General features: G+C 47.7%; 2 protein-coding genes across 4 annotated transcripts; one reads left to right on the top strand and one right to left on the bottom strand.

Moving 5' to 3' along the window:
* Positions 1 to 397: 397 nt before the first annotated feature.
* BYSL (bystin-like) lies at positions 398 to 10,404 on the top strand. The gene is made up of 7 exons (XM_006881998.1): positions 398 to 665; positions 3,510 to 3,672; positions 7,989 to 8,127; positions 8,493 to 8,626; positions 9,149 to 9,309; positions 9,468 to 9,570; positions 10,059 to 10,404. The coding sequence occupies exons 1-7, from the start codon at positions 398 to 400 to the stop codon at positions 10,402 to 10,404; spliced, it is 1,314 nt and encodes a 437-aa protein (XP_006882060.1).
* A 2,948-nt stretch (positions 10,405 to 13,352) lies between these two features.
* Positions 13,353 to 18,929, bottom strand: CCND3 (cyclin D3). Of its 3 annotated transcripts, none has more exons than XM_006881995.1 (5): positions 18,732 to 18,929; positions 17,644 to 17,859; positions 14,657 to 14,816; positions 13,982 to 14,118; positions 13,353 to 13,517 (listed from the first exon to the last, which is right to left on the bottom strand). In XM_006881995.1, the coding sequence occupies exons 1-5, from the start codon at positions 18,927 to 18,929 to the stop codon at positions 13,353 to 13,355; spliced, it is 876 nt and encodes a 291-aa protein (XP_006882057.1). The 3 variants fall into 3 exon arrangements, with proteins under 3 accessions (XP_006882057.1, XP_006882059.1, XP_006882058.1); XM_006881997.1 differs by lacking the exon at positions 18,732 to 18,929 and adding an exon at positions 18,205 to 18,243; XM_006881996.1 differs by lacking the exon at positions 17,644 to 17,859.
* Between the last annotated feature and the right edge of the window lie 1,717 nt (positions 18,930 to 20,646).

The raw sequence follows: 20,646 nt of genomic DNA, 5'->3' as shown, positions 1-20,646 counted from the left end.
CGACGCGCCCACAAGGAGTTAAGACCCGCCAGGACGCTCGTTGGTGACGTATGAGTGACGTCATCTGCTTAATTCCAGCCGGGCCGAGCGTGCAGCTCCAAAACTGTACATTTGGACATCTCAACTCAGTCTCCAAGAAGCTAATAAAGCACGGCTTTGATTACACGGCTTGTAAAACCTTTAAAGGCAATAAATGTATTCGTTTCCCAAAGATCTTTCAGGGACTCGGCTGTCGCTGATGGCACTTCTGGCCTCCGAACGCTGAGGGGCACTGTGCTTGAGTGGCTTTTTGGGAACTGAAGCGTGGCCTCTTGGGAACTAAGTTCAATGCGCGTGCGCAACCGGCTTCTGTCTGCGGATCCCACGTGTGGCTCACTCGGCAACTTTTCCGAAAGAAATGCCCAAATCTAAGCCGGCCCGCGGGGCCGGGGATCGGGAAAAACATGCGCCTCTGGCGGAGCAGATCCTGACTGCGGACGCAGTGCGGCCAGGGGTCCGGGAAAAGCGTAGAGGCCACAGGACCCGAGAAGAAGAGGAAGAATATGTGGGCCCCCAACTTACCAGACGGATTTTACAACAAGCCCGGCAGCAGCAGGAGGAGCTGGAGACAGAACATGGGGCTGGAGATAGGTCCGCGGCGCCGAGGGAACGCACCACGCGGCTGGGTAAGCCACAGGGGACGTGGGGTGCGAGAAAGGGCATTGGCGTTGGCTGTGCCTGGGTGACTTCAAGGTAATTGGGAAGGGAATAACTTGGGATAAAAAATAGGATCCATGGCGAGCTCTGGTGGCCTAGTGGCAAGAAGCTGCACTGCAATCTCAGAGGTACACGGTTCGAATCCACCAGATGCTCTGCTGGAGAAGGAGGAACAATCTCCTCCTGTACCAGTCAGATCTGATTTGACGGTACACACACACAAATAAATAAAATTTTTAAAAAAATTTAAAAATAGGATCCATATTAACACTCTTACAGAGGTATTGGTGTAGGAGCCTGAGCCCCACTGTGCGCACTTTTATGTTCAAGGTCCTTACTACAGGCTTCACACTATGCTAGAAGTTTGGATACAGAAATGAGCAAGACAAATACTATCTGACTTAAGGACATAAGAATCTAAAGCCAGATAATTTAATAGACAATTAGAATAAAACATTTCTAATAATGAAAATACCGTCTCTCAGGTAACAGCGTAGTCAGTCTGGTATTGTAGAGGGCTTTCCCGATTACATGACTTTTTAGCTGAAACCTGCAGTCAGTTAAGGATCAGCTAGAGCTAAGTCGTCACAGTAATGTTTTACCACTGCCTCACCTCTCGGTCTTCTTTGCCAGGGCTTCTGTGTTCTGCTCGCCCCAGACCTTTACCTTTTGTTGTTGTTGGTGGTGGTGCTGTTGCATTTTTGGCAACTACTCCCAACTTTGTATTCCAGCTCTGATGTCTCCCATGAAACCCTGATTGAATACCATATCCTGCTTGGCATCGCCAGTTGGAGGTCTCAGATTGAAACCTGTCCAGAACTGAAATCCTGACCTTTCTTCCAAAACCTTTTCTTATATTTTTTTTTCATCTCAGTTTGTAGCATGATTGCTACCATTGCTCAAGACAGAAACCTTGGCTCCCTGTCTATTACTCCACTTAGCATACAACCCCAGTCAGTCAAGTCATTTTGAATCTGCTTTCAAAATATCTTCTTAAAAAAAAATCTTCTTCCCACTTGGAACACCACCCTCTCTCAAGCCATCTTGATCCCTCAACTGAGTTTTTGTGGTAGCCTGATTAATATTTAGTTAACCTGCCGCAAGTCCATTCTCAACAGCTAGAAGATTGCAATATCTGCAGAGCCCTACCTTGTATAATCCTGTAATGCACACTGTCAGTCTGGATTCTTACACTCCGCTTGCTTTTGTACTTTACTCCATTACGCCTATGTAAGCTTCATTTTTCCTTTAACATGGAAGTTTAGGGCTACTCTTATGCTTATTATTCTTTTTGCTTACATTGTTTCCCCCCCATTCTCATGTAGGCCTCTTTCCTTGATTTATGCCAGAGAAGCATACCCCGACCAAACTCTTTAAAATTGCAACACCTCCACCACTTCTATTTTTTTTCATATCTGTTGTTATGTGCCCGACTCATAGTGACCCTCTATGTATAATAGCCCTAAATCCTGCTCTATCCTGTACCAATCTTATTGTCTCTGATACACCTACCCCCATTACCCCAGTCACTGACTCAAGCCATGTCATTGAGGGTCTTCCTATCCTGAGCTGTCCCTCCACTCTCCCAAGCATGACGTCCTCTCCAAGGACTGGTCTCTCATTGCACAATGTCCAAAGTATGTCAGATGAAGCTTCAGAATCCTTGCCTCCAGAGAGCAACCAGGTTAACCCTCTTCAGGATGGACCTGTTTGTTCTCTTAGCAGTCTATTCAATACTCTTCTCCAACACCACAGTTCAGGGCATCAATTCTAACATCCCTAGTCATTGCTCATATCCTTTATCTTATTTTAACACAATATGTTTACAGGCTATGTTTGTACCTTCTTTGTTCCTGTATTGTCTCCCCAAATTAGAATGTAAGCTCTACAAGAATAAAATTTTATTTCTCTTGTTCTCTAATCTATTTCCACACTCAGAACAATGAGGCAATAGAGCATACAGCACGAACACTCAGTATTTGTTGAATGAGTGGGTTAATCAATGATGAGGTAGGTAGAATCAAGTCAAATACCTGAAGGCTACACCTGGAGTTTAATACTATTTTTAAAGCAAAGAGGATCAAACTTAAGTGAGTTGCCACTTATTTTGACATATACCATGCATGCGTGCATAATATCGTAGAATACTATTTAGACCATGTGTATAGAATAGTAGTATTGGTTGCAGCAATGAATAAATGAAAACCCAAAATCTCTGTAAATGTTCATTAAAATTAATAAAATTTAATAATTTTTTTAAAAGAATAGTAGTATTGTATACCATCAAGTTGGAGCTGACTCTAGCGGGTTTTTAGAGGCAGTAAATTGCACAAGAGCTTGCCCATCTCCTCCTTCATAGCAGCTGGAGGATTCAAACTGCCTATCTTTGGGTTGGTAGTGTAATTTCTTACCACTAAGCCACCTGAGCTCCCTTGAATAGTGATAAGGAACACAGAATCTAAATGAAGACTACCTTCTGCTTAATTTTTCTATGCTTCAATGACCTGATTTGAAACTAGCTGTAATAATAGTACTTCTTGGTGTTATAAAGATTATTTGGTTAACACATGGACCATTCAGAACATTCCTGCTTTAACTGAGTAAATTGTGCTAACCATTATTTACTAGTATCCTTACCTCATTGTACATTCTGATTCTTAAGCAGGATTGTACTTGTGGGAACAGGAAGAAAATATGTACATCATCTGTTTCATTGTATACACATACAAGCACACCATGAGGCCTGTACTAGATTATATTACTGGGCTATGCCCCTCCTTGCTATACTCACCTGTGTCTTCTCTCTCTTCTAGGTCCAGGAGTGCCACAAGATGGGTCAGATGATGAGGACGACGAGTGGCCCACCCTCGAGAAGGCTGCCACAATGACGGGGGTGGGCCACCATGCAGAGGTGGTCGTGGATGCCGAGGATGAGCGTGCTATTGAGCTGTTCATGAATAAGAACCCCCCTGTCAGGTAGGGCACTAGGGTGGCCTGGGATTTGGGATAATGAGTCCTGGAGGACAGGGAAGCTAATATTCTGGCAGGCTATTGATTCCTTAACTGTGGAACAGGTCTGAGTATTGCCAAGTTTTATTTGTGTGTGTGACAAGAACAGTATTTTTTTTTTCTTTTTTGTTGAGCTTTTAATGAAAGTTAACAGAAAACTTGGAGTACCATTCACTCATTGTTGTACTATTTCCTCCCTGCCCCAGTCCACTGTGCTATGCACTTCCTGCTCTGAACTGTTATCATGCAAATATTACATAATCATATATTCCTTTTAAACAGTCTTTTCTTCATCTGTTTGAATGCAGTACACATTATTTATTCTTTATTTATTATTTCTTAGTTTTCCCCAACCTCCGTGTCAGTGCTGTTTTATAACGGTGGCATTATGTGGTATTTGTTTGTGACTGACATATTTTAACTCAGCATAATGCCTCTAGAGTCACCCATGTTGTGTAACATTTTATGAGTTCCTTGTTTTTTGGTACTGCGTAGTATTCCGTTGTATAAATATACCAGAGCTTCTCTATCCATTCATTTGTCGATGGGCACTTCGGTTGTTTCCATCTCTTTGCTGTTGTGAACAACGCAGCAATAAACATAGGTGTGCATCATTGCCGAGTTTTAGAGGGCTATCTTTGAAGGGCCATTCTGCGTGAGACTTGGGATATATTTTCCCTCTTTCCCCACCTGTTCTAAAACTGTCCTGATTTTCTGGCCGATAGCTCCAAAGAGTCTTTTTATACCCATTGCATTTGATCTTAGCATGCTGTTTTCTTAGCTCAATTACTCTGTTCACTCCAGAGATTTTCAAACTTGGTGGCACTGTACACATTTGTGCTCAAGAATTCTTTAGAGGCTGTAGTGTGCAATGTATGATCCTTGTCCTTGACCTCTCCTTATTAGATGACCAGTAGCAACTCCCCCTACCACCCAAAAATAGTGTTAACAGAAAATGTCTCCAGAAATTGTCAAATATGCCCTGAGGTGGCCAAATTTGCACCTGGTTGAGAGCTGTCCCATCCGTAATAAATGAAGAATCCTGTTGATGTGGTGATGACACACTCAGCTGATAATGTGGTTTGGACCCACCATCTGTCCTGCAGGAGATGATGAGGCTGTCTATTTCTGTTAGGATTTACAGCCTTGGAAACTTACAGGCCAATTCTAGTCTTATTTAATAATAGGGTCAGCCTGAGAGCAGTGGGTTGGCTTTGGGGTTTTATAATAAATGTAAGGAGCTTTAGTGGCACAATGAGAGCATGGCCACTAACTGAATGTTGGCTCTGATGGAGAAAGATGTGGCTGTCTGCCTTTGCAAAGATTACGGCTGAGGGGAGTTACAGTGATGGGGAAATTGCATTGATTAGGGTAACATTGCACAGCAGTTATTGTAGTTGCTGTCAAAAAAAAAACAAACACATCCCCACAAGGTAAAGGTAAACAACCTAAACTAAATAATGTGCACTGCATTGAAACAGACGAGGGAGAGAGCGATATAAAAATATATGGTTAGGTATTATTGACATGATAGGAGTCCAGAATAAGAGCTGCGTAGTAAGGGGGGGGGGAACACGACGACTTTATAACAACGAGAAAAAAAAAAAAACAGGTGAACTAGGGGGCAGGGAGGGAAAGTGTGCAGTGATGAGTGAGTGGAAATCCAAGTTCTTTATAAACTTTCATTAAAATCTCTAAGAAAACCAACTATCTTCTCTGGAAAAAAATAAAGAACTATCTATCTCTATGGGTTGAAATTGACAACAGTTCAAAAGTTTAATAGGAGCCTTAGAGAGCAGTGAATTTATGTTAAAAAGGGAGAAACAACTTGGAAAAGGAGAGTGAGAAAGGTTACACAACTCAAAGAATGTCATCAGTGTCACTAAATTGTACCCATATAAACATCTGAATTGGTGTCTGTTTTGCTATTATGTTTAGTGTCAACAAAATGAATAAAGGCAAGGAAAAAAATTATAGCCAATAAAACTCTATAGGCAGTTTTCTCCTCTGTTGCCTGAGGTCACCATGAGTTGAAATTGACTCTCAGTGGCTTCCAACAGAAACAACAAAATAAAAGCTGGCTTCAGGGGAGCTGTGGTGGCCTAGTGGCAAGAAGCTGCACTACAATCCCAGCGGTATGTGGTTTGAATCCACCAGGTGCTCTCCTGGAGAAGGAGGAGCAATCTCCTCCTGTACCAGTCAGATCTGGTTTGACGGTACACACACACACAAAAAAATAAAGTTTTAAAAAAACCCTGCTGGCTTCAAAATATGCAAACTTTGAGCCCTGAACTTATCTAAGCTTACTGGTTTTAGCCCAGGAGAAGGGCAGCCTAGGATATGGTCCCTCACTAATTCCAACTCTGATGTTAGCATGAATGTGTACTTGATTCTTCAGGCTGTTTTGGGTTATGCATCTCTTTGATAATAAATGCAAGGACAGGGAAGCTGAGTTCGGTGGCAGCTTATTTAAGGGTACAGAATAATAGTGAAATCACTGTCACCAAACCTGTGGACCTGGGCTTGTTTGTTTGTCCCACCAGAGAGCCTTTTGCTCAGTGGGTCATAACTCCTATTTCAGAGACAAATCCTGACAAGCTCCACAGCAAGGCTCCCCTGGAGTCTTCAGAAAACACATCCAGATTGCCATGAATTTGGCAGTCTATTATAGTGTCAAGTGTTCGGGACTCTCCTTCATAGGGTCACTATGAGCCGCCTGTGACTCGACGGCACATAACAACAACAGTTGTAGTGTAAAGCAGCTAAACTTTAGAGCCTAAAAGACCAGAGTTTGCCATTTTTTCTCCCACTTGGCCTTCAGTAGGTGTCCTAGTGGTGTTATGATTAAGCACTGAACCTACAAGCTACTCTGTGGGTGAAAAATGAAGCAGTCTAGTCTGTGCCCATGGAGATTTACAACCTCCGAAACACTGTGGGGTATTTCTACTCTTTCCTACAGGTTTACGGTGAGTCAGAATCAGCTCCACTGAAGTGAGTTTGGTTTTGGTTTTTTTGACCTTGGTATATTATTGTCCTCTTGAGTCTCAATTCCTGAGTCTTTAAAAACGGCATAGTAATATATCCAATAGTTATTGCACAGGCTACATGTAATACAGTAATATAAATCATTTAGTACATTAACTTATTTAATCTTTATGACAGCCTTTAAGGGGTTACTATTATTCTCTTTAATTTACAAATAAGGAAACAGACTGAAGAGTTACATGACTAAAAGAGGAAAGAATGTTTTGTGTGTACTTCAAAGCCTCTTGCTGCTTATATGTACCTTCCATAGTGATATTGAAAAGTCCTAAACAAACTGCCTGGTATTAAATGGCTCCTCAGAAAGTATATGCAGTACAATATACATTTCGGCACCATTGAGGATATCATTGTGCCAGGCAGAGCCCATTAATTCTGTACCATTAAAATAAGGTCACGTTTGATGTCTGTTTAAAGAGATTGAGAAAATGAACAATCTCAGTAATATTTCTAAAACATTAAAATAGGGCATATAGTATGGCATTGTCTCTCCTTGGTGACAGGAGAATTTCTATTTGAGAAATCTTGGTATAAAAGTAAGATGTGTCTGGCACTGTAGAGGGGCCAGACCAGGCATTAGTAATTAGTAAGGAGAGACCTTAACAGATTAACATATGATGTGTGTGTCTTTAAAATAAGCAACACTAATTGTGCACTTGTTATGTACTAAGGATTCCAAGTAATGAACACTTATTAGTTAACCCTTACATTAACCATGGGAGGTTGGTGCCATTACCATTTGCTGTCAAGTTAATTCTGAATCAAGCATGGAAGTCCCATATGTGTCAGAATAAAACTATGGTCCCTAAAGTGTTCAGTGGCTGATTTCCCCCCCCCCCCCCAGCAGTAGATTGCCATGCCTTTCTTCCAGTGCATGCCCAGGTGGATTAAAGCCAGCAAGTTTTTAGTTAGTAACCAAGCATGTCAGCCATCTGGACCACCTGATGAGGAAACAGATATTGAGACGTAAAGTTAAATACCCAGTTAACATTAAGGCTGGGACTGGAAGTTTTTGAACCCAGGTAGTCTGACTTGAATCTGTGTTCTCAGCATCCACAATACTGCCACCTTCGTCCTGAGTTCAATGACTTGCAGGTCCTTTGCTCTTGCAGTTCTGTGGTGTGTGAATAGACCTAGAGAGGGGCAAGACCACATGTCCCGGTAGGCTCTCTGGTTCCAATACCCACGGGACTGGGGAATCTGGGGCTTGCTAGACTGACTGGCACCTCCCCACTTCCTAGACGTACCCTGGCTGACATCATCATGGAGAAGCTGACTGAGAAGCAGACAGAGGTTGAGACGGTCATGTCCGAAGTGTCGGGCTTCCCCATGCCCCAGCTGGACCCACGGGTCCTCGAGGTCTACACAGGAGTCCGAGAGGTAAGAGCTGAGTGCAGAGCCAGGGTGCGGTACCCTTGCAGCAGCTATGGGTTCCCACCAAAAACTCTGGGTGCCCCTGTCTCATGCCAGGTTCAGCATAGTGACAGAGAACAGATTTCAGAGTTGGAATGTGTAAATTCCAATTCCTTTTGCGTCACTTTAGTGACTTGGTGACCTTGATTAAGGTACATAACTCTAGTCTGTTGTCTCATTTCTAAGAGGAAGATAATAGTAACGACTCCTTAATGAGCTGTTGTAAGGATTAAATGAGTTCATGTATGACAAGGACTTGGGTATCTGGTCTGTGGCAGACACTGTACACATTAATGTACACATGATGATGATTTTACCTCACTCAACCCCAGGTGTTATCAAAGTACCGAAGTGGGAAACTACCCAAAGCGTTTAAGATCATCCCTGCCCTCTCCGACTGGGAACAGATCCTCTACATCACCAAGCCTGAGTCCTGGACAGCAGCCGCCATGTATCAGGCCACGAGGTGTGTGGATGGGGCCGAGGGTGGTCCTGAGTCTACCCTCTCACTGCCTTTCTCATTACCCTTTAGCTCCCCAGAGCTTGCTTTTATGCTTCTTCATAACATCATTTCCCAGCTTTTCCTCTTTACCTTTTTTGGGGCCAGGCCTCTGTTGGGAATCCCTTGTAAAGAGATTCTAGGAGAGCCTCTTCTAACTATTTGACTATACCCCTGGGACATCATAGTGGCCTCAGGGGTCTGTGACTTCCTGAGTGTGCTCGGGTCACTCCTGGCCAGCAGGGTAGAGGACCCACAGTTGGAAGAGGAGGCAAGTAACTGAAATGGCATCACTGTAGGGGAGCTCTAGCTCCCCGAGAAATGTTCACCTAGTTTTAGTTCATCTTCTTGCTCTTCCAATTCCCTCTCTAATCTGACCTTGGAGTTACTAGTTTCATATCTTCCTTAGAAGCTTTTTGCTTACATGCATCCTCCAGACTGAGTGAAGGGTAAGTTCATGTGATCTGGAAACTTCCCTGTCCCCACTAGGATCTTCACCTCTAACCTGAAGGAACGCATGGCTCAGCGCTTCTTCAATCTTGTCCTGCTCCCCCGAGTACGAGATGACATTGCCGAATACAAACGACTAAACTTCCACCTCTACATGGCACTCAAGAAGGCCCTGTTCAAGCCTGGAGCCTGGTTCAAAGGTGGGTTGCCCAGGAGGGTGAGGGATGAGGAAGGCCAGGCATGCCTCTTCTCGCTGAAAGCAGCAGGCCGGTCATGGGAATGGCTGTCCCTGGAGGAAAGCGCTTCCTACTGGACCTCTTCTTTGAGCTCACAGTGACCCGCCTCTGACCCTCCCCAGGGATTCTGATCCCGCTGTGTGAATCCGGTACCTGTACCCTCCGGGAAGCCATCATCGTGGGGAGCATCATCACCAAGTGCTCCATCCCTGTGTTACACTCCAGGTAGTGTTGGTTGCACGTGAGGGGGGAGGACTGGTCGATTGACATCCAGTGGAATCACAGGACTTTGAGATGGGCGTTAGGGTGGGCATAGTACTGGGTTTGTGTGTGTTTAACGCCATCAGTTGTGGTGAAGGTTACAAGAAGTGTCATCATCTCACTACAATCAGAATTCCTTGAAAGCAGGATCCCGGTACCTGGCCATAGTAGGTTCTCAGTAGACGGTTGAATGAATGAACAAGGAATGCAAGCAGAAACTGCTTGGACATAACACTGGTTGTATACTAAGACAAGAGGTTTTGAGATGGAGGTGTGTAGGGATGGTAACTGACATCAAGGGAAAATGCCATGAGGTGGGTGAACAGAAAACCCAAGACAGCTACCCTAAGGATCCTTCAGAGAGGATGCGGAAAGAGCAGGAGCACACCACAAAGTAGAATCCTGCAACCTTTCCCTCACATTAAGCCCAGCCTGCCTCCCCTTCTTCCTAGTGCGGCCATGCTGAAGATTGCTGAAATGGAGTACAGTGGTGCCAACAGCATCTTCCTGCGACTTCTGCTGGACAAGAAGTACGCGCTGCCCTACCGGGTGCTGGACGCCCTGGTCTTCCACTTCTTGGGCTTCCGGACTGAGAAGCGTGAACTGCCTGTGCTCTGGCATCAGTGCCTCCTGACCCTGGCCCAGCGCTACAAGGCGGACCTGGCCATGGATCAGAAGGAGGCCCTCCTGGAACTGCTCCGGCTACAGCCCCACCCACAGGTGTCCCCAGAGATCCGGCGTGAGCTTCAGAGTGCAGTCCCCCGAGATGTGGAAGATGCCACTATCGCCATGGACTAAAGAAGCAGAGAGCCAGCCTGACCTAAGGGGCCTGGGAAGTCACCAGAACCCTGTTGGTGGCGAGTGAGGATAGTGAACCTTTGTGCCAGCAGGCTCAGATCAGGGCAGAAAGGGGTCACAGTGGGCAGCTGTGCCTCCCCACTAGTGGACAGGAAGGGCTGAGGGTCCAGCAAGCTCACCCTACCATTCTAGGCCCTGGTTTTTACTCAGTTGTGAAATCTCACTTGACAACTCTACCCCTGCTCCCAGGGCCTTAGCTTTAGTGACTGGAATGGAGATAAAAACAGAGCCATATATTTATTTTACCTCTGTCCTTTGGTATAGTTAATGGATTTCCTTCTGCTTTTCTCTATTTAGCAAGTACTCTTGTCCTGTGCCTCTCTTAGGAATGGATCCTTGCCCATGTTCTTGTTAGGTACCATCCAGTTAACTACAACGCATAGCAACAGATGAACAGATTGGGACTTAGCCCTGTCCTGTGCCAGCCTCACCGTCTGTGAATGCTCAAACCCATGCTACACTCACTGTGTCAGTCCGTCTTGTTTGAGGATTGTCGTCTTTTTCTCTGACCCTCCACTTTTCCTAGCATGACTGATGATGTCTTTTTCTAAGAACTCATCCCCTCGTGAGCCTTACCCATAGGACTCCATTCTAAAGTTCCTCCAGGTGACAGTTAGCCCCAGCAGGCAGTACTCTCTGCCTTCCCCTGACATCCTATGTTGGTAGGATGTCCGCAACCAGGAGTAAGTTATTCAGCCAATGGTCATGCCTACTGTGGATGAAACAACTAAGTAAGAATTCCCTTCACCAAGCAAAATGAAGGTAAAGGGCCAAGGAAAGCCAGAAAAAAGTCAGGCCCAAGAATTAGATGGGAGTCAGCACCAGAGCTTAGCCCTCTAGCACCCGATGTCCATTTTCATGAAGCCCATAAGCTTAAAAAGGTTTACATTTTTTAAATGGAGTGGAGGAGCCCATTTCATGACATTCAGATTACAGTGTCCATAAATTTTTTTATTGGAACACAGCAATACCCCTTTGTTGGTGGGTTTCTGTGATGCAGTGGCAGAGGTGAGCAAAGTAGAGCTAAAACCCAGACTTTTAAAAATGCTAGTCCGTTCCAAGACATGTATTCGTGAACAAAAATTTGGTCCCAGTACAAATTTCCCATCTGCTGATATGCCATGCTGTTTCACATTCACCCGGATGAGTTGAACTGAGTAAAAGGCAACAACATATACCTCAAACCAACCAGCCACCTTGGGCTCCCGCATCCTGAGCCACACCCTCCACATCTGCTGTTAACTTCCCATTTCCTCTGACTTCAGAACTCAAAAGCTTCAGTCCCTGCAGTTTCCACTACTATCCGCAAACTAGATCCAGGTCCTAAATTATCACTGATGACATTTTTGAGTGTTGCATCTCATTGCCTCATTTAATTTATTTTGAGTGAAAGTTTACAAATCTCATTGGGGTTTGGTTTGTTCAGATATTCATAGGTGATAATTACCATGAATTAATGCAATTATTACAGTGTCTAAGCAAACCTTCATATGGATTTATATTCCCTTCACCTGCCTTGTTTTATTTTTCTTTCATCCCTCTCCCAGTCCCCATTTATTTCATAGTATATGTCTTGTTCCAGATTGATTGCAGTATACATGGTGTCTAGTCATCTGTTCATTTCAGATCTTTCCTTCACCTGTGCCAATACAAGCCTATTCAAGCCCCATTTCTATGTGATTCTGTAGAGCAGTGATGCTCAAGGCAATGTCACATTTTAACAACTGAGTATATTTGAGGCTGAGACCTGCAAAACCTAAAAGAATACCAACTGACCCTTTGCGATATTGCAGCTTACCTTTTCCAGTCATCTTAGAAATGGGTTTTTATGGCCACAAAATCATCCAAGGCAGGGTTAGCTTTATTCCAGAATATTTATTGATATAAAGCATTATGGTCCTGGGCTACCAGCCTACACCTTGTGGCCATAAGGAAGAGACCTGTGTGTCAAAAGGACTTGCCTCCCTCTCCATTGCAGGGGGCTCTTGTCCTCCAGGGCATCTCTGCCTTGTCTTCAGGCAGAGGACCAAAGGGAGAGGGGGGCATGGCCCCACTCCAGGCTATAGCAGCTCCTTGGCCACAAAGATTCTCCAGCCAGTAGCAGAGGGGAGGGGTACAGCAACCACCAGGGTCACCACCACTTGTGGGCTAGGCAGGCCCCACTACACCCTCCTCACAGTTGTACTCAAAGCAATTAATAAATTAAAACAACCTCTTCCTTCAGCAGTGACTCCCCTCAATCACACAGGAGAAGCTGCATGGAAAAGCAAAGCAAGGAGGAATCTGTTGGTTCTTGCCCCCTCTGCCTAAGGCCTAGGCCTTTTTCTCTAGGAGCAGCTATGAGCATGGATTATGCAGATGCTTCCAAAGTGTAATGAGAGGAGCAGTACAGACTATTTCCTCTCACATGTGTCTATCAGAATGTCTGAAATTTCATCTTCAGAAGGACCCCAATCCAAATGCAATAACCCTAGAAGGGGCAACACCCCTTAGAAGGCACTGAGGCATTTTGGCAGTCTAGAACATGAAAGCCCCAGAGAGAAAGGGACCTCGATAAGGAATGCTGGTGTTTGTATTTGACGTGCTTCAATTTGGTCGCTGACCAGCCCGGACCACCCCCAGCTAGAGTTGTGAAAGGAGTTATTCAGATACAGGGGGGAGGGGGGGAAGGAGGAGCTTGACCAGCCACCCAAACACAGGTCAGCCCAGCCCCTTAGTGCACAGTGCAGGGATAGGTAGACCTGGCCCTTTAGGCTTGAAGAGGGGTGAAATAAGAGCCCCCTCAGGCTTTAGAAGTGGTGTGGCTCATTCTTAAAGGGCAGAGATGGGGTGGGGGGCAGTGTCCCCTCCTCTGCTCTTGATGGCCACTTGAGGGGGCCTCTCCGAGGCTACAGGTTGACTGCTGTAACATCTGTAGGAGTGCTGGTCTGGCTGGTTTCCAGGTTGCTAGAGCCACGGAGGGCTTTGGGCACTGGACTGGAGTTGGTCCTGGTGTCCCTGAGGCTCTCCCTGAGTGCCGTTTCAATCTGTTCCTGGCAGGCCCGCAGGCAGTCCTGGAAACATGGGGGAACAGTGAGGATGAGCCATTCTTCACTTCCACCCCCAATCTGGCAGCAGGTATAGGGGAACACACAGGGAACACACCCTCAGCACACAGGGAAGTCTGAGGAGGTGAGGTATAGCCCGGCCCCAGGAACCAACCTTCAATTCTCAGAAACTGGCAAGAGGATGTGGCAAGAGGGTGTGAGAGCAGCCCTGCATCTGATACTAAAACCCCACCCCTACCCTAGCATACCACTTGGCAAGGACAAGGCACACTGGGCCAGTGCCTTTTACCCCACCCAAGACACTTGGTCTCCTCCAGACCAAAGCAAGAGATAAAAAAGCCACCAAAGCCCCAAGGCGAGGAGGACCTGAAATTTGGTGGAAGAGACAAAATTGGGGGGGGAACAACGCCCTCTACTGGAGGCGCAGGGAACAGTCACCATAAACAACGAACAGCTTGCCTAGGACTCACCACTTCAGTGCCTGTGATCCCCGCCAGCACCTCCGTGAGCTCATCCGTAGACATGGTAGTGGCACCCAGGCCGTGCACTGCAGCCCCAACGCTGCCCGTGGCGATCATGGATGGTGGGTACATGGCAAAGGTGTAATCTTAGAAAGAGAAAGACGGAGCCATGAAACAAGGAGAACTAAAAAAGTGACTTGACAGTAAGCGAAAACTTTTAGTTTATACCCAGCAACATGAACCGAGCAGCAGCATAATGGGAAACCCGAACAGTGCGTGGGGCAGGACACGGATATAAGAGGAAGCAGAAAAGAGCCCTTTGTCCAGGGCAGGTTAAGGCCACTGCTAAAGTTCCCAATGTCCAGGGGATAAAAAACATTTTTCTCATTATGTCTCACTATGCAACTAGGATCAAGCAACTTGGATTGCAAACTGACCCCTGAGACCTCAGGCAAGTAATTTCTCCTAAGCTCTGTTTTGCTTTGTATATACTGGGGGTCTCTCAGATGTCATATAACTCTGATTATATTCTGCTGTTTCTTTGTATTGATTCAGGGAGACTCAGCAAAGATATTTTCCCAGATAAGTTCTGAGAGGAAGAGAAATTAGAATCTTCTAGTTACCTCACCCTTCCAAGCATTTTCTACTTCCCCAATTGGGCAAACAGGTATACAGGGTTCTAACCTGTGGCACAAAGGGCCAAAAAGGTCTGGGCGTGCTTTCTGACCAACTCTTCACGATCGGTGGGCAGAGAAATCCGGTGCAGAATCAGAGGCAAGAAGTCATGAGCAATCACAGCAGCCATGTCCCACTTGAGCCTCCCCAGGACCAGCAATTCCCAATCCTGCAGGTTAGAGAAAAGAGTAGTGTCTTAGACTGAAGGGAGAAAGTTAAGGAAAGTCTCAAAAGGAAGGACATCTATCCAACTTCCAGAAAGCTTAGAACTCCACTTCTACAATCCAGGGCAAGGAACAGCTGGGGTGCCTATACTAAATGCTTTATGTGGATTATCTCTTATTTCTGGTTTATCTTAGAGGGCAGGAGTGCCATAATCCCAGGCCTTCTCCTGATTTCATTCAGGACTCCAATCAATGCACTCAGGGTTTAAAAGAAAAAAGACTGGAGAGATCGATAGTTCTGGCATCGCTAGGAACATGCGGTTTCTCTGGGATAAGGCAGCAAGATTCTCCATAACTCCAAAGATCTCTTGAAGAACCAAGCTGAGCATGAAGCCACCCCTCCTGTGACACAAACACTGAGGTTCCTCAAAGGGGAGGTTGCCCAACCCAACCCACATCCCCTGGGTGGGTCATCCTCGAGTATGCCATCCATCCCCTTGAACTGGAACCTAGAAAATGCCCAGTGCCACTTGAATCTCAGGAGGTGAAGTAGAGACTAAGCCAGGATGAGTCCAGATGAGCCCCTGGGGACCAAACTATCCCCCTAATCTAAGCCAATAAACCATGGCTGGGTCTGGGAGGGAGCCCCACCCAATCCACTCATCTGGTGTTCCCAGCGTTGGCCCCATTTCCGAGTTACATATATGAGGATTTCTTCATTGTTTTATCTCAGGAAGGAACTCGTGGGTTTGACCCCTTATTAAGGCAGAAATGGTAACCCCACCCAACTTCTTCCAGGCCCCCAGCCACAGCTGGCCTCAGCCTAGGTGGCATCCTCCCAAACATGCCGTGAGCCCTTCGCAAGGCCCCACAGTAAACAGCCTGGCCTGGAGGCAGAGTGGGGCAGGACCAGCTAGGATTCTCCTCCTGGTACTCATTCCAGTGGCCAACCTCCTAACTCAGGGATGAACAGGAAGCCAGACCTCCAAGTGGGGGAGGGGGACTTCCCTGTTGCATGCCTGCAGGGTCTTGTGAGAGATGGCAGTCCACCTACCCTATAACAGAGGCTACCCCTGACGATCTCAACATCTATCACATCCCTGTCCTTCAAGGCAACCTGGATAAAAGCAGAAGGCCCAGATTCCACACTTCCATGCTTCAGTGCAATGCTGAGCCAAAGACCCTTCTCTCATTCACTGCACAAGGATTTGGACTAAGCAGAATTCATTGAGGTCATTTTCAACCCTGACCTTTCAAGGAAGCTACACTCTGACCTCCCAGGAATCCATCCACATATCTGACCCCCAACTCAGGCAGAGGAAATGAGGGAACAGTACTTTTGCCTGTTCTGAAACACTCCCCTCACAGACGCACACGTGCGCTGTCTCAATCTTTTCCCAAAAAAAGAAATTCCCTTCTACCTTCTAGCCCAAACCCCTCCAAATAAATCATGCTGTCTGGCCTGGAAACTAGCTCCTCCTCCAGACTTGCCAAAAACTACCAGATTCATCACAAAGAGCTGTGGGGCCTCCCAGATTCCCAACTCCGGCCTCCTACTCCCATCTCTGAGAGCTACTTGGCAGGAAGAGAAATCCTGTTCCTCGATTCACAGCAGTGGGGCGGGCCCAGGCCCAGTACCCTGGCTTCTCCGCCAGCCAATCACAGCCGACTGCATGCTGCCCTCCTCCCCGGGAGATGGGGCCCAGAGACTACTCTCAGGGTCAGTAGAAGACTTGGCCAGCCAGCCCCATACAGCAAGGTGGAGAAGGTGCCAGCTCGCCCACCCTCTGCCCTGTGCTCCCAGGAGATGATCTAGACACCCTACATAAACCGCTTCCAGAGCCAAGCAGCTCTCCCATCTCCTCCCTAGGCTCAGAGTGGAGTGGGGGAAGAGAACCCAATAACTCTCCAGCGGAGGAGCCAGGCACGGCCGGCCAACTTCCCAGCAAGAGGCCCACGGAGCCACTTCCCAAACCACAGGGGTGACAGCAGCTCCCCACAGGGTTATGAAAGATCTTGGTCAGAGGGGCGTGCCAGGGGAGGGGGCATCATTATCACATCGGAAGCAGCTGCAGCTCTGCTCCCTGTCTGCCCCTCAGCTCGGGGGAAGGGAAGATGTTTCCACCAGACCTAAAGCAGCTGCTTGAGTTCCTCGGAATTGAGGACAGGGACCAGAGGGTTGGGAAGGAGTTCCTTCCTGCGATACAAGGAAAAGGAAAGAAGGTGCAAGGAAGAGCGCCCCAGCCTTGCCTTGGAGCAATCAGGGCCTGGCTTCAATCAGCTCTGGGAGACTTCTATCGCAAAGTCCACCCTGGGATAAAGAAACCAAGGCAGCCCCCTCCCCCACACGAGGCACATTCCACTCCACCACCCGGTGGGGGTGTGCAGGCATGCCCTTCTGCTGCCAATAAATAACTCGTGGTGGCTTTGTAAACCCAGAGGCAAAGTACTAGTGAGTGTAGTAGACATGCAGTTTGACTTGTTGCTATCTGGGGGAAAGACCAGGAAGGAGTGGCGCCCCCTGGAGGCCAGGAGGAAAGGGTTTTATTCATGCTTGCAGCTCAAGTCCGAGCCAGCGCTATCCTAAACATCACACTGCCCCATTTTTCTTCCCTACCCCCGTTCCTTTTGCTCAGGCTTGCCTCTGAGATCATGCTCCCGTCCTCGGAGACCAAAAGGCTCTATCCCGGTTCCTTTTATGATACAGCTCTGGCTTGACTCTGAGATCATGCTCCCTTGTCCTCAGAGGCCAAAAAGCCTCTCTATATGGACTTCACTTTCCTTTTCCTGAGAAGTGAGGTGGCAGGGGGTGTTTGAGGGGCAGCTACGCACCAGCATTTGGAAATGAGAGATGGCATGGTCGGAATAGATGCAAAGTTTTTCGATGGTCAGGGGTTTGCTGTCGCGCAGCTTCGAGGCCAGAAGCATGCAGACCGAACCCAGGAGCTGCAACTGCGTCTTACGGGTGGGAACAGCGGACAGGAATCGATCCAGGTAGTTCATAGCCAGGAGGAAGACTTCCTCCTCACACTGCTGCTCCTCACACACCTGGGGGAGGATACATAGTCACTGTGGTGGCAAAGACTTGGGAAAGGAGGGAGCAGAAGGAACGTGGAAGGAGGCACAAAAATGAGAGCGGGGCTAAGTGTATTTACAGTGACCATAAGGACCAATATGAAGAAGGATGCACCCTCCCCAAGGTGGCGACCCCTACACTTCCTCTATGATGCCTCTTTCCAGCTCCCTAGGGAGGGGGAGTAGGCCGGAGGGGTGCTTCCTTCGATTCCAAATTGAAACTCCCCATCCCCCCACGGGGGGGAAGGACGGAAGAAGCACTCCTGGTAGCCAGAGGGCTGGGACCTTCCCCTCATTACCACCACCCACTGCACACACCCAAGGGGAAGGGAGGAGACTCCTACCGCTGCCTCCCGCACTTTTCGTTTCCCTGTCCGCAGTAACAGGGCGAGCGCCACCCCCACCGTCTTCCCTCGCCAGAACCCCGCTACAAGACACAAGAACCGGCTTTAGGGCGGAGGCTGGCAAACGCAGGGTTTTCCAGGCTCGCTCTCCTTGGGAGACCGGACGGGGGGTGGGGGGGGGCAGGAGGCGCAAGAGGGGAGAAGAGAGAGTGGCCCCTGTCCCGCTTTCCTCGCCCAAAAAAGACAGGGTTAGGGTGCCAGATGACTGGAAGTAGGTTCAGAGGGAGCGATTCAGGTTGGGGAAAAGCAGGGGGGGGGGACACAACGGGGGCTGCCTTTTAGATTGTCTGAATCAAAGACCAGGCCTCAGGGATCTGGGCCGCCAAAAAAGCATCTTGCCGTTTGTTGTTGGGACCAGGATGTTGAAAGAGGGTGGCCTCAGGATGTCCAGATTCACGGGTGCGGGAGTGGGGAGGGCCGGGGGACCCATCCGAGCAGTACCTCCAACATCCAGTACGCCAGCATCTTCCGCATGTGCGGCTTGATCTCGTTCTGCACGCACTGGAAGTAGGAGACGCAGGGCAAGTAGCGCTCCTCCATGCTGAGCAAGGTCTGCAGGACACGCTCGTCCTCCAGCAGCTTCGAGTCCAACGCAGCCCGGGGTGTTTGCTGAAGATTCTCGCAGCACAGAAGCTCCATACTCAGGCAGCGCACAGGCCGGGCGAGAGCGAAGACTCGAGAGCAAGGCGGCGCGCAGCTTTCAGCAGAGTGTGCGACGCGGGTCTGGCGCTGGCGCTGGCACTGCGCGGTGGAACCCTAGCCCGCCCGCCGCCCGCGCGCGCCGCTTCCCTGACAGGCGCCCCGCCCCTCGCGACGATGTAGCAACCGTGGAATGCTCCGACGTCTTAACGTTCCAAGGGGCGGAGCCGCCTGCGCCCTAGACCGAAAGGGCTGGCGGGGGCGCTCCCTCCTCCGCTAGCTGCCGCATGGGTCCGTGGGGCGCCAGGCCGCCGGCTTCCGGGCGCTCCAGGCTCTCCTGACCACCGGGTGGAGCGAACTTTCTGGGAGGTGGGCCTCTTCCCTCCAATGGGCCCTCCCACTTCCCTTCTCTAACTCCAGTCTCCAAGGAAAGACTTTCTCCCTAAAGGTTATTCATTCATTTGTTCATTTGTCAAACCCTAGCTCATCCGCTGCCAGGCTCTACAAAATATCTGCGTAAGAAAATACAGGAGTTTTTAGTGAATGCAGTCCTAAGTGCTGATAGTGTAAGAAATTATTAAATCCTCATGGAAACTGAGGCGCCAAGGGGAGCAGGGATTGGAAAAGTGGCTGACTGGCTTCAAAATCTGGGCTGTTCAACGTGAAAGTCGCAGGCTAATAGCAAAGGAATTCCCTGGAAGCTGGTTAACATGCATTATCAGTCCTCACTCCTGATTTAAGAATCGGAATCTGTACTAAAACGTGAGAGGCCTAGCCTAAATCAGAATATTACAGATATAGTGTAGTAGTTAGGTGCCCTTGAGTTGGAAACAAATCGTATCTGAGCCTCCAATGGGTTTTCAGAGCCTATAAATCACATAGGAAGAGACCGCCCACAGAGCTTCTTCAGCGGAGCAGCTAGTGGATTCAAACCTCCACTGGGCCACCAGGAGAGCAAGAGCCAACTTTTTTTTTTCTTTTTTTTTTTTAATTTTTTTCCTATAATTATATTTTATTAATTTTCATAAACATTTACAGAGATTTTGGGTTTCCATTCATTCATTGTTGCACTATTCTCTCTACCCTCCTCCCAGTTTGTTCTTGTCCAAATGCCACAGTGCTTGTCAAAGCCAGTTCTGATTAATCTTCTTTGTCAGTGTGTCCTTTGCCATTCCCTATCACTCCTCCCTGAGAGAGACTTCCCCTGAGTCATAAGGAAAAGGGGATGGCGTATTCTCTTAGCTACTTCCTGCTGAAAAGGGACGCTGTGGGTTTCAGGGTGAAGATCTTCTCTCACTAAAGAGCCAACTTTTAAGACCCCACCTTGTCATTAAGTTAACTGTGGGGCCAAATACAGCCTTTACAGTTGGCCTTATATTTCTGTTATGGAAAAACCTGGGCAGAAGAAACAGATCCAATCTAGAGGGAGCTTCTTGCTCAGACCCTATAAAACCTACTAGTTGCCATTTCTTCTCTCCAAAGCCCAAACTGCAGGTTATTTTTTAGTTTTGCCCAAAATCAACATGACAAGTAAGTTAACCATAGGCCTCTGGTGATATTCCAAAGAGAACACTTGTCTCTACTATGGGTCCTTGAGACTTTGGAGGCACTAAGGAAATTAATCTTGGTGGCATGCTGGTTTAGCTGTGTGGGCTGCTAATCCAAAGGTCAGTGGTTTAACCTACCAATCATTCTGCAGGAGAAATTTATAATCTTT

This window comes from Elephantulus edwardii, unplaced genomic scaffold (genome assembly GCF_000299155.1).
Source record: "Elephantulus edwardii isolate Elephantulus edwardi_28Jun2011 unplaced genomic scaffold, EleEdw1.0 scaffold00017, whole genome shotgun sequence".
In the NCBI taxonomy this organism is placed as follows: Eukaryota; Metazoa; Chordata; class Mammalia; order Macroscelidea; family Macroscelididae; genus Elephantulus; species Elephantulus edwardii.
This window is presented reverse-complemented; position numbering and strand designations above follow the sequence as displayed.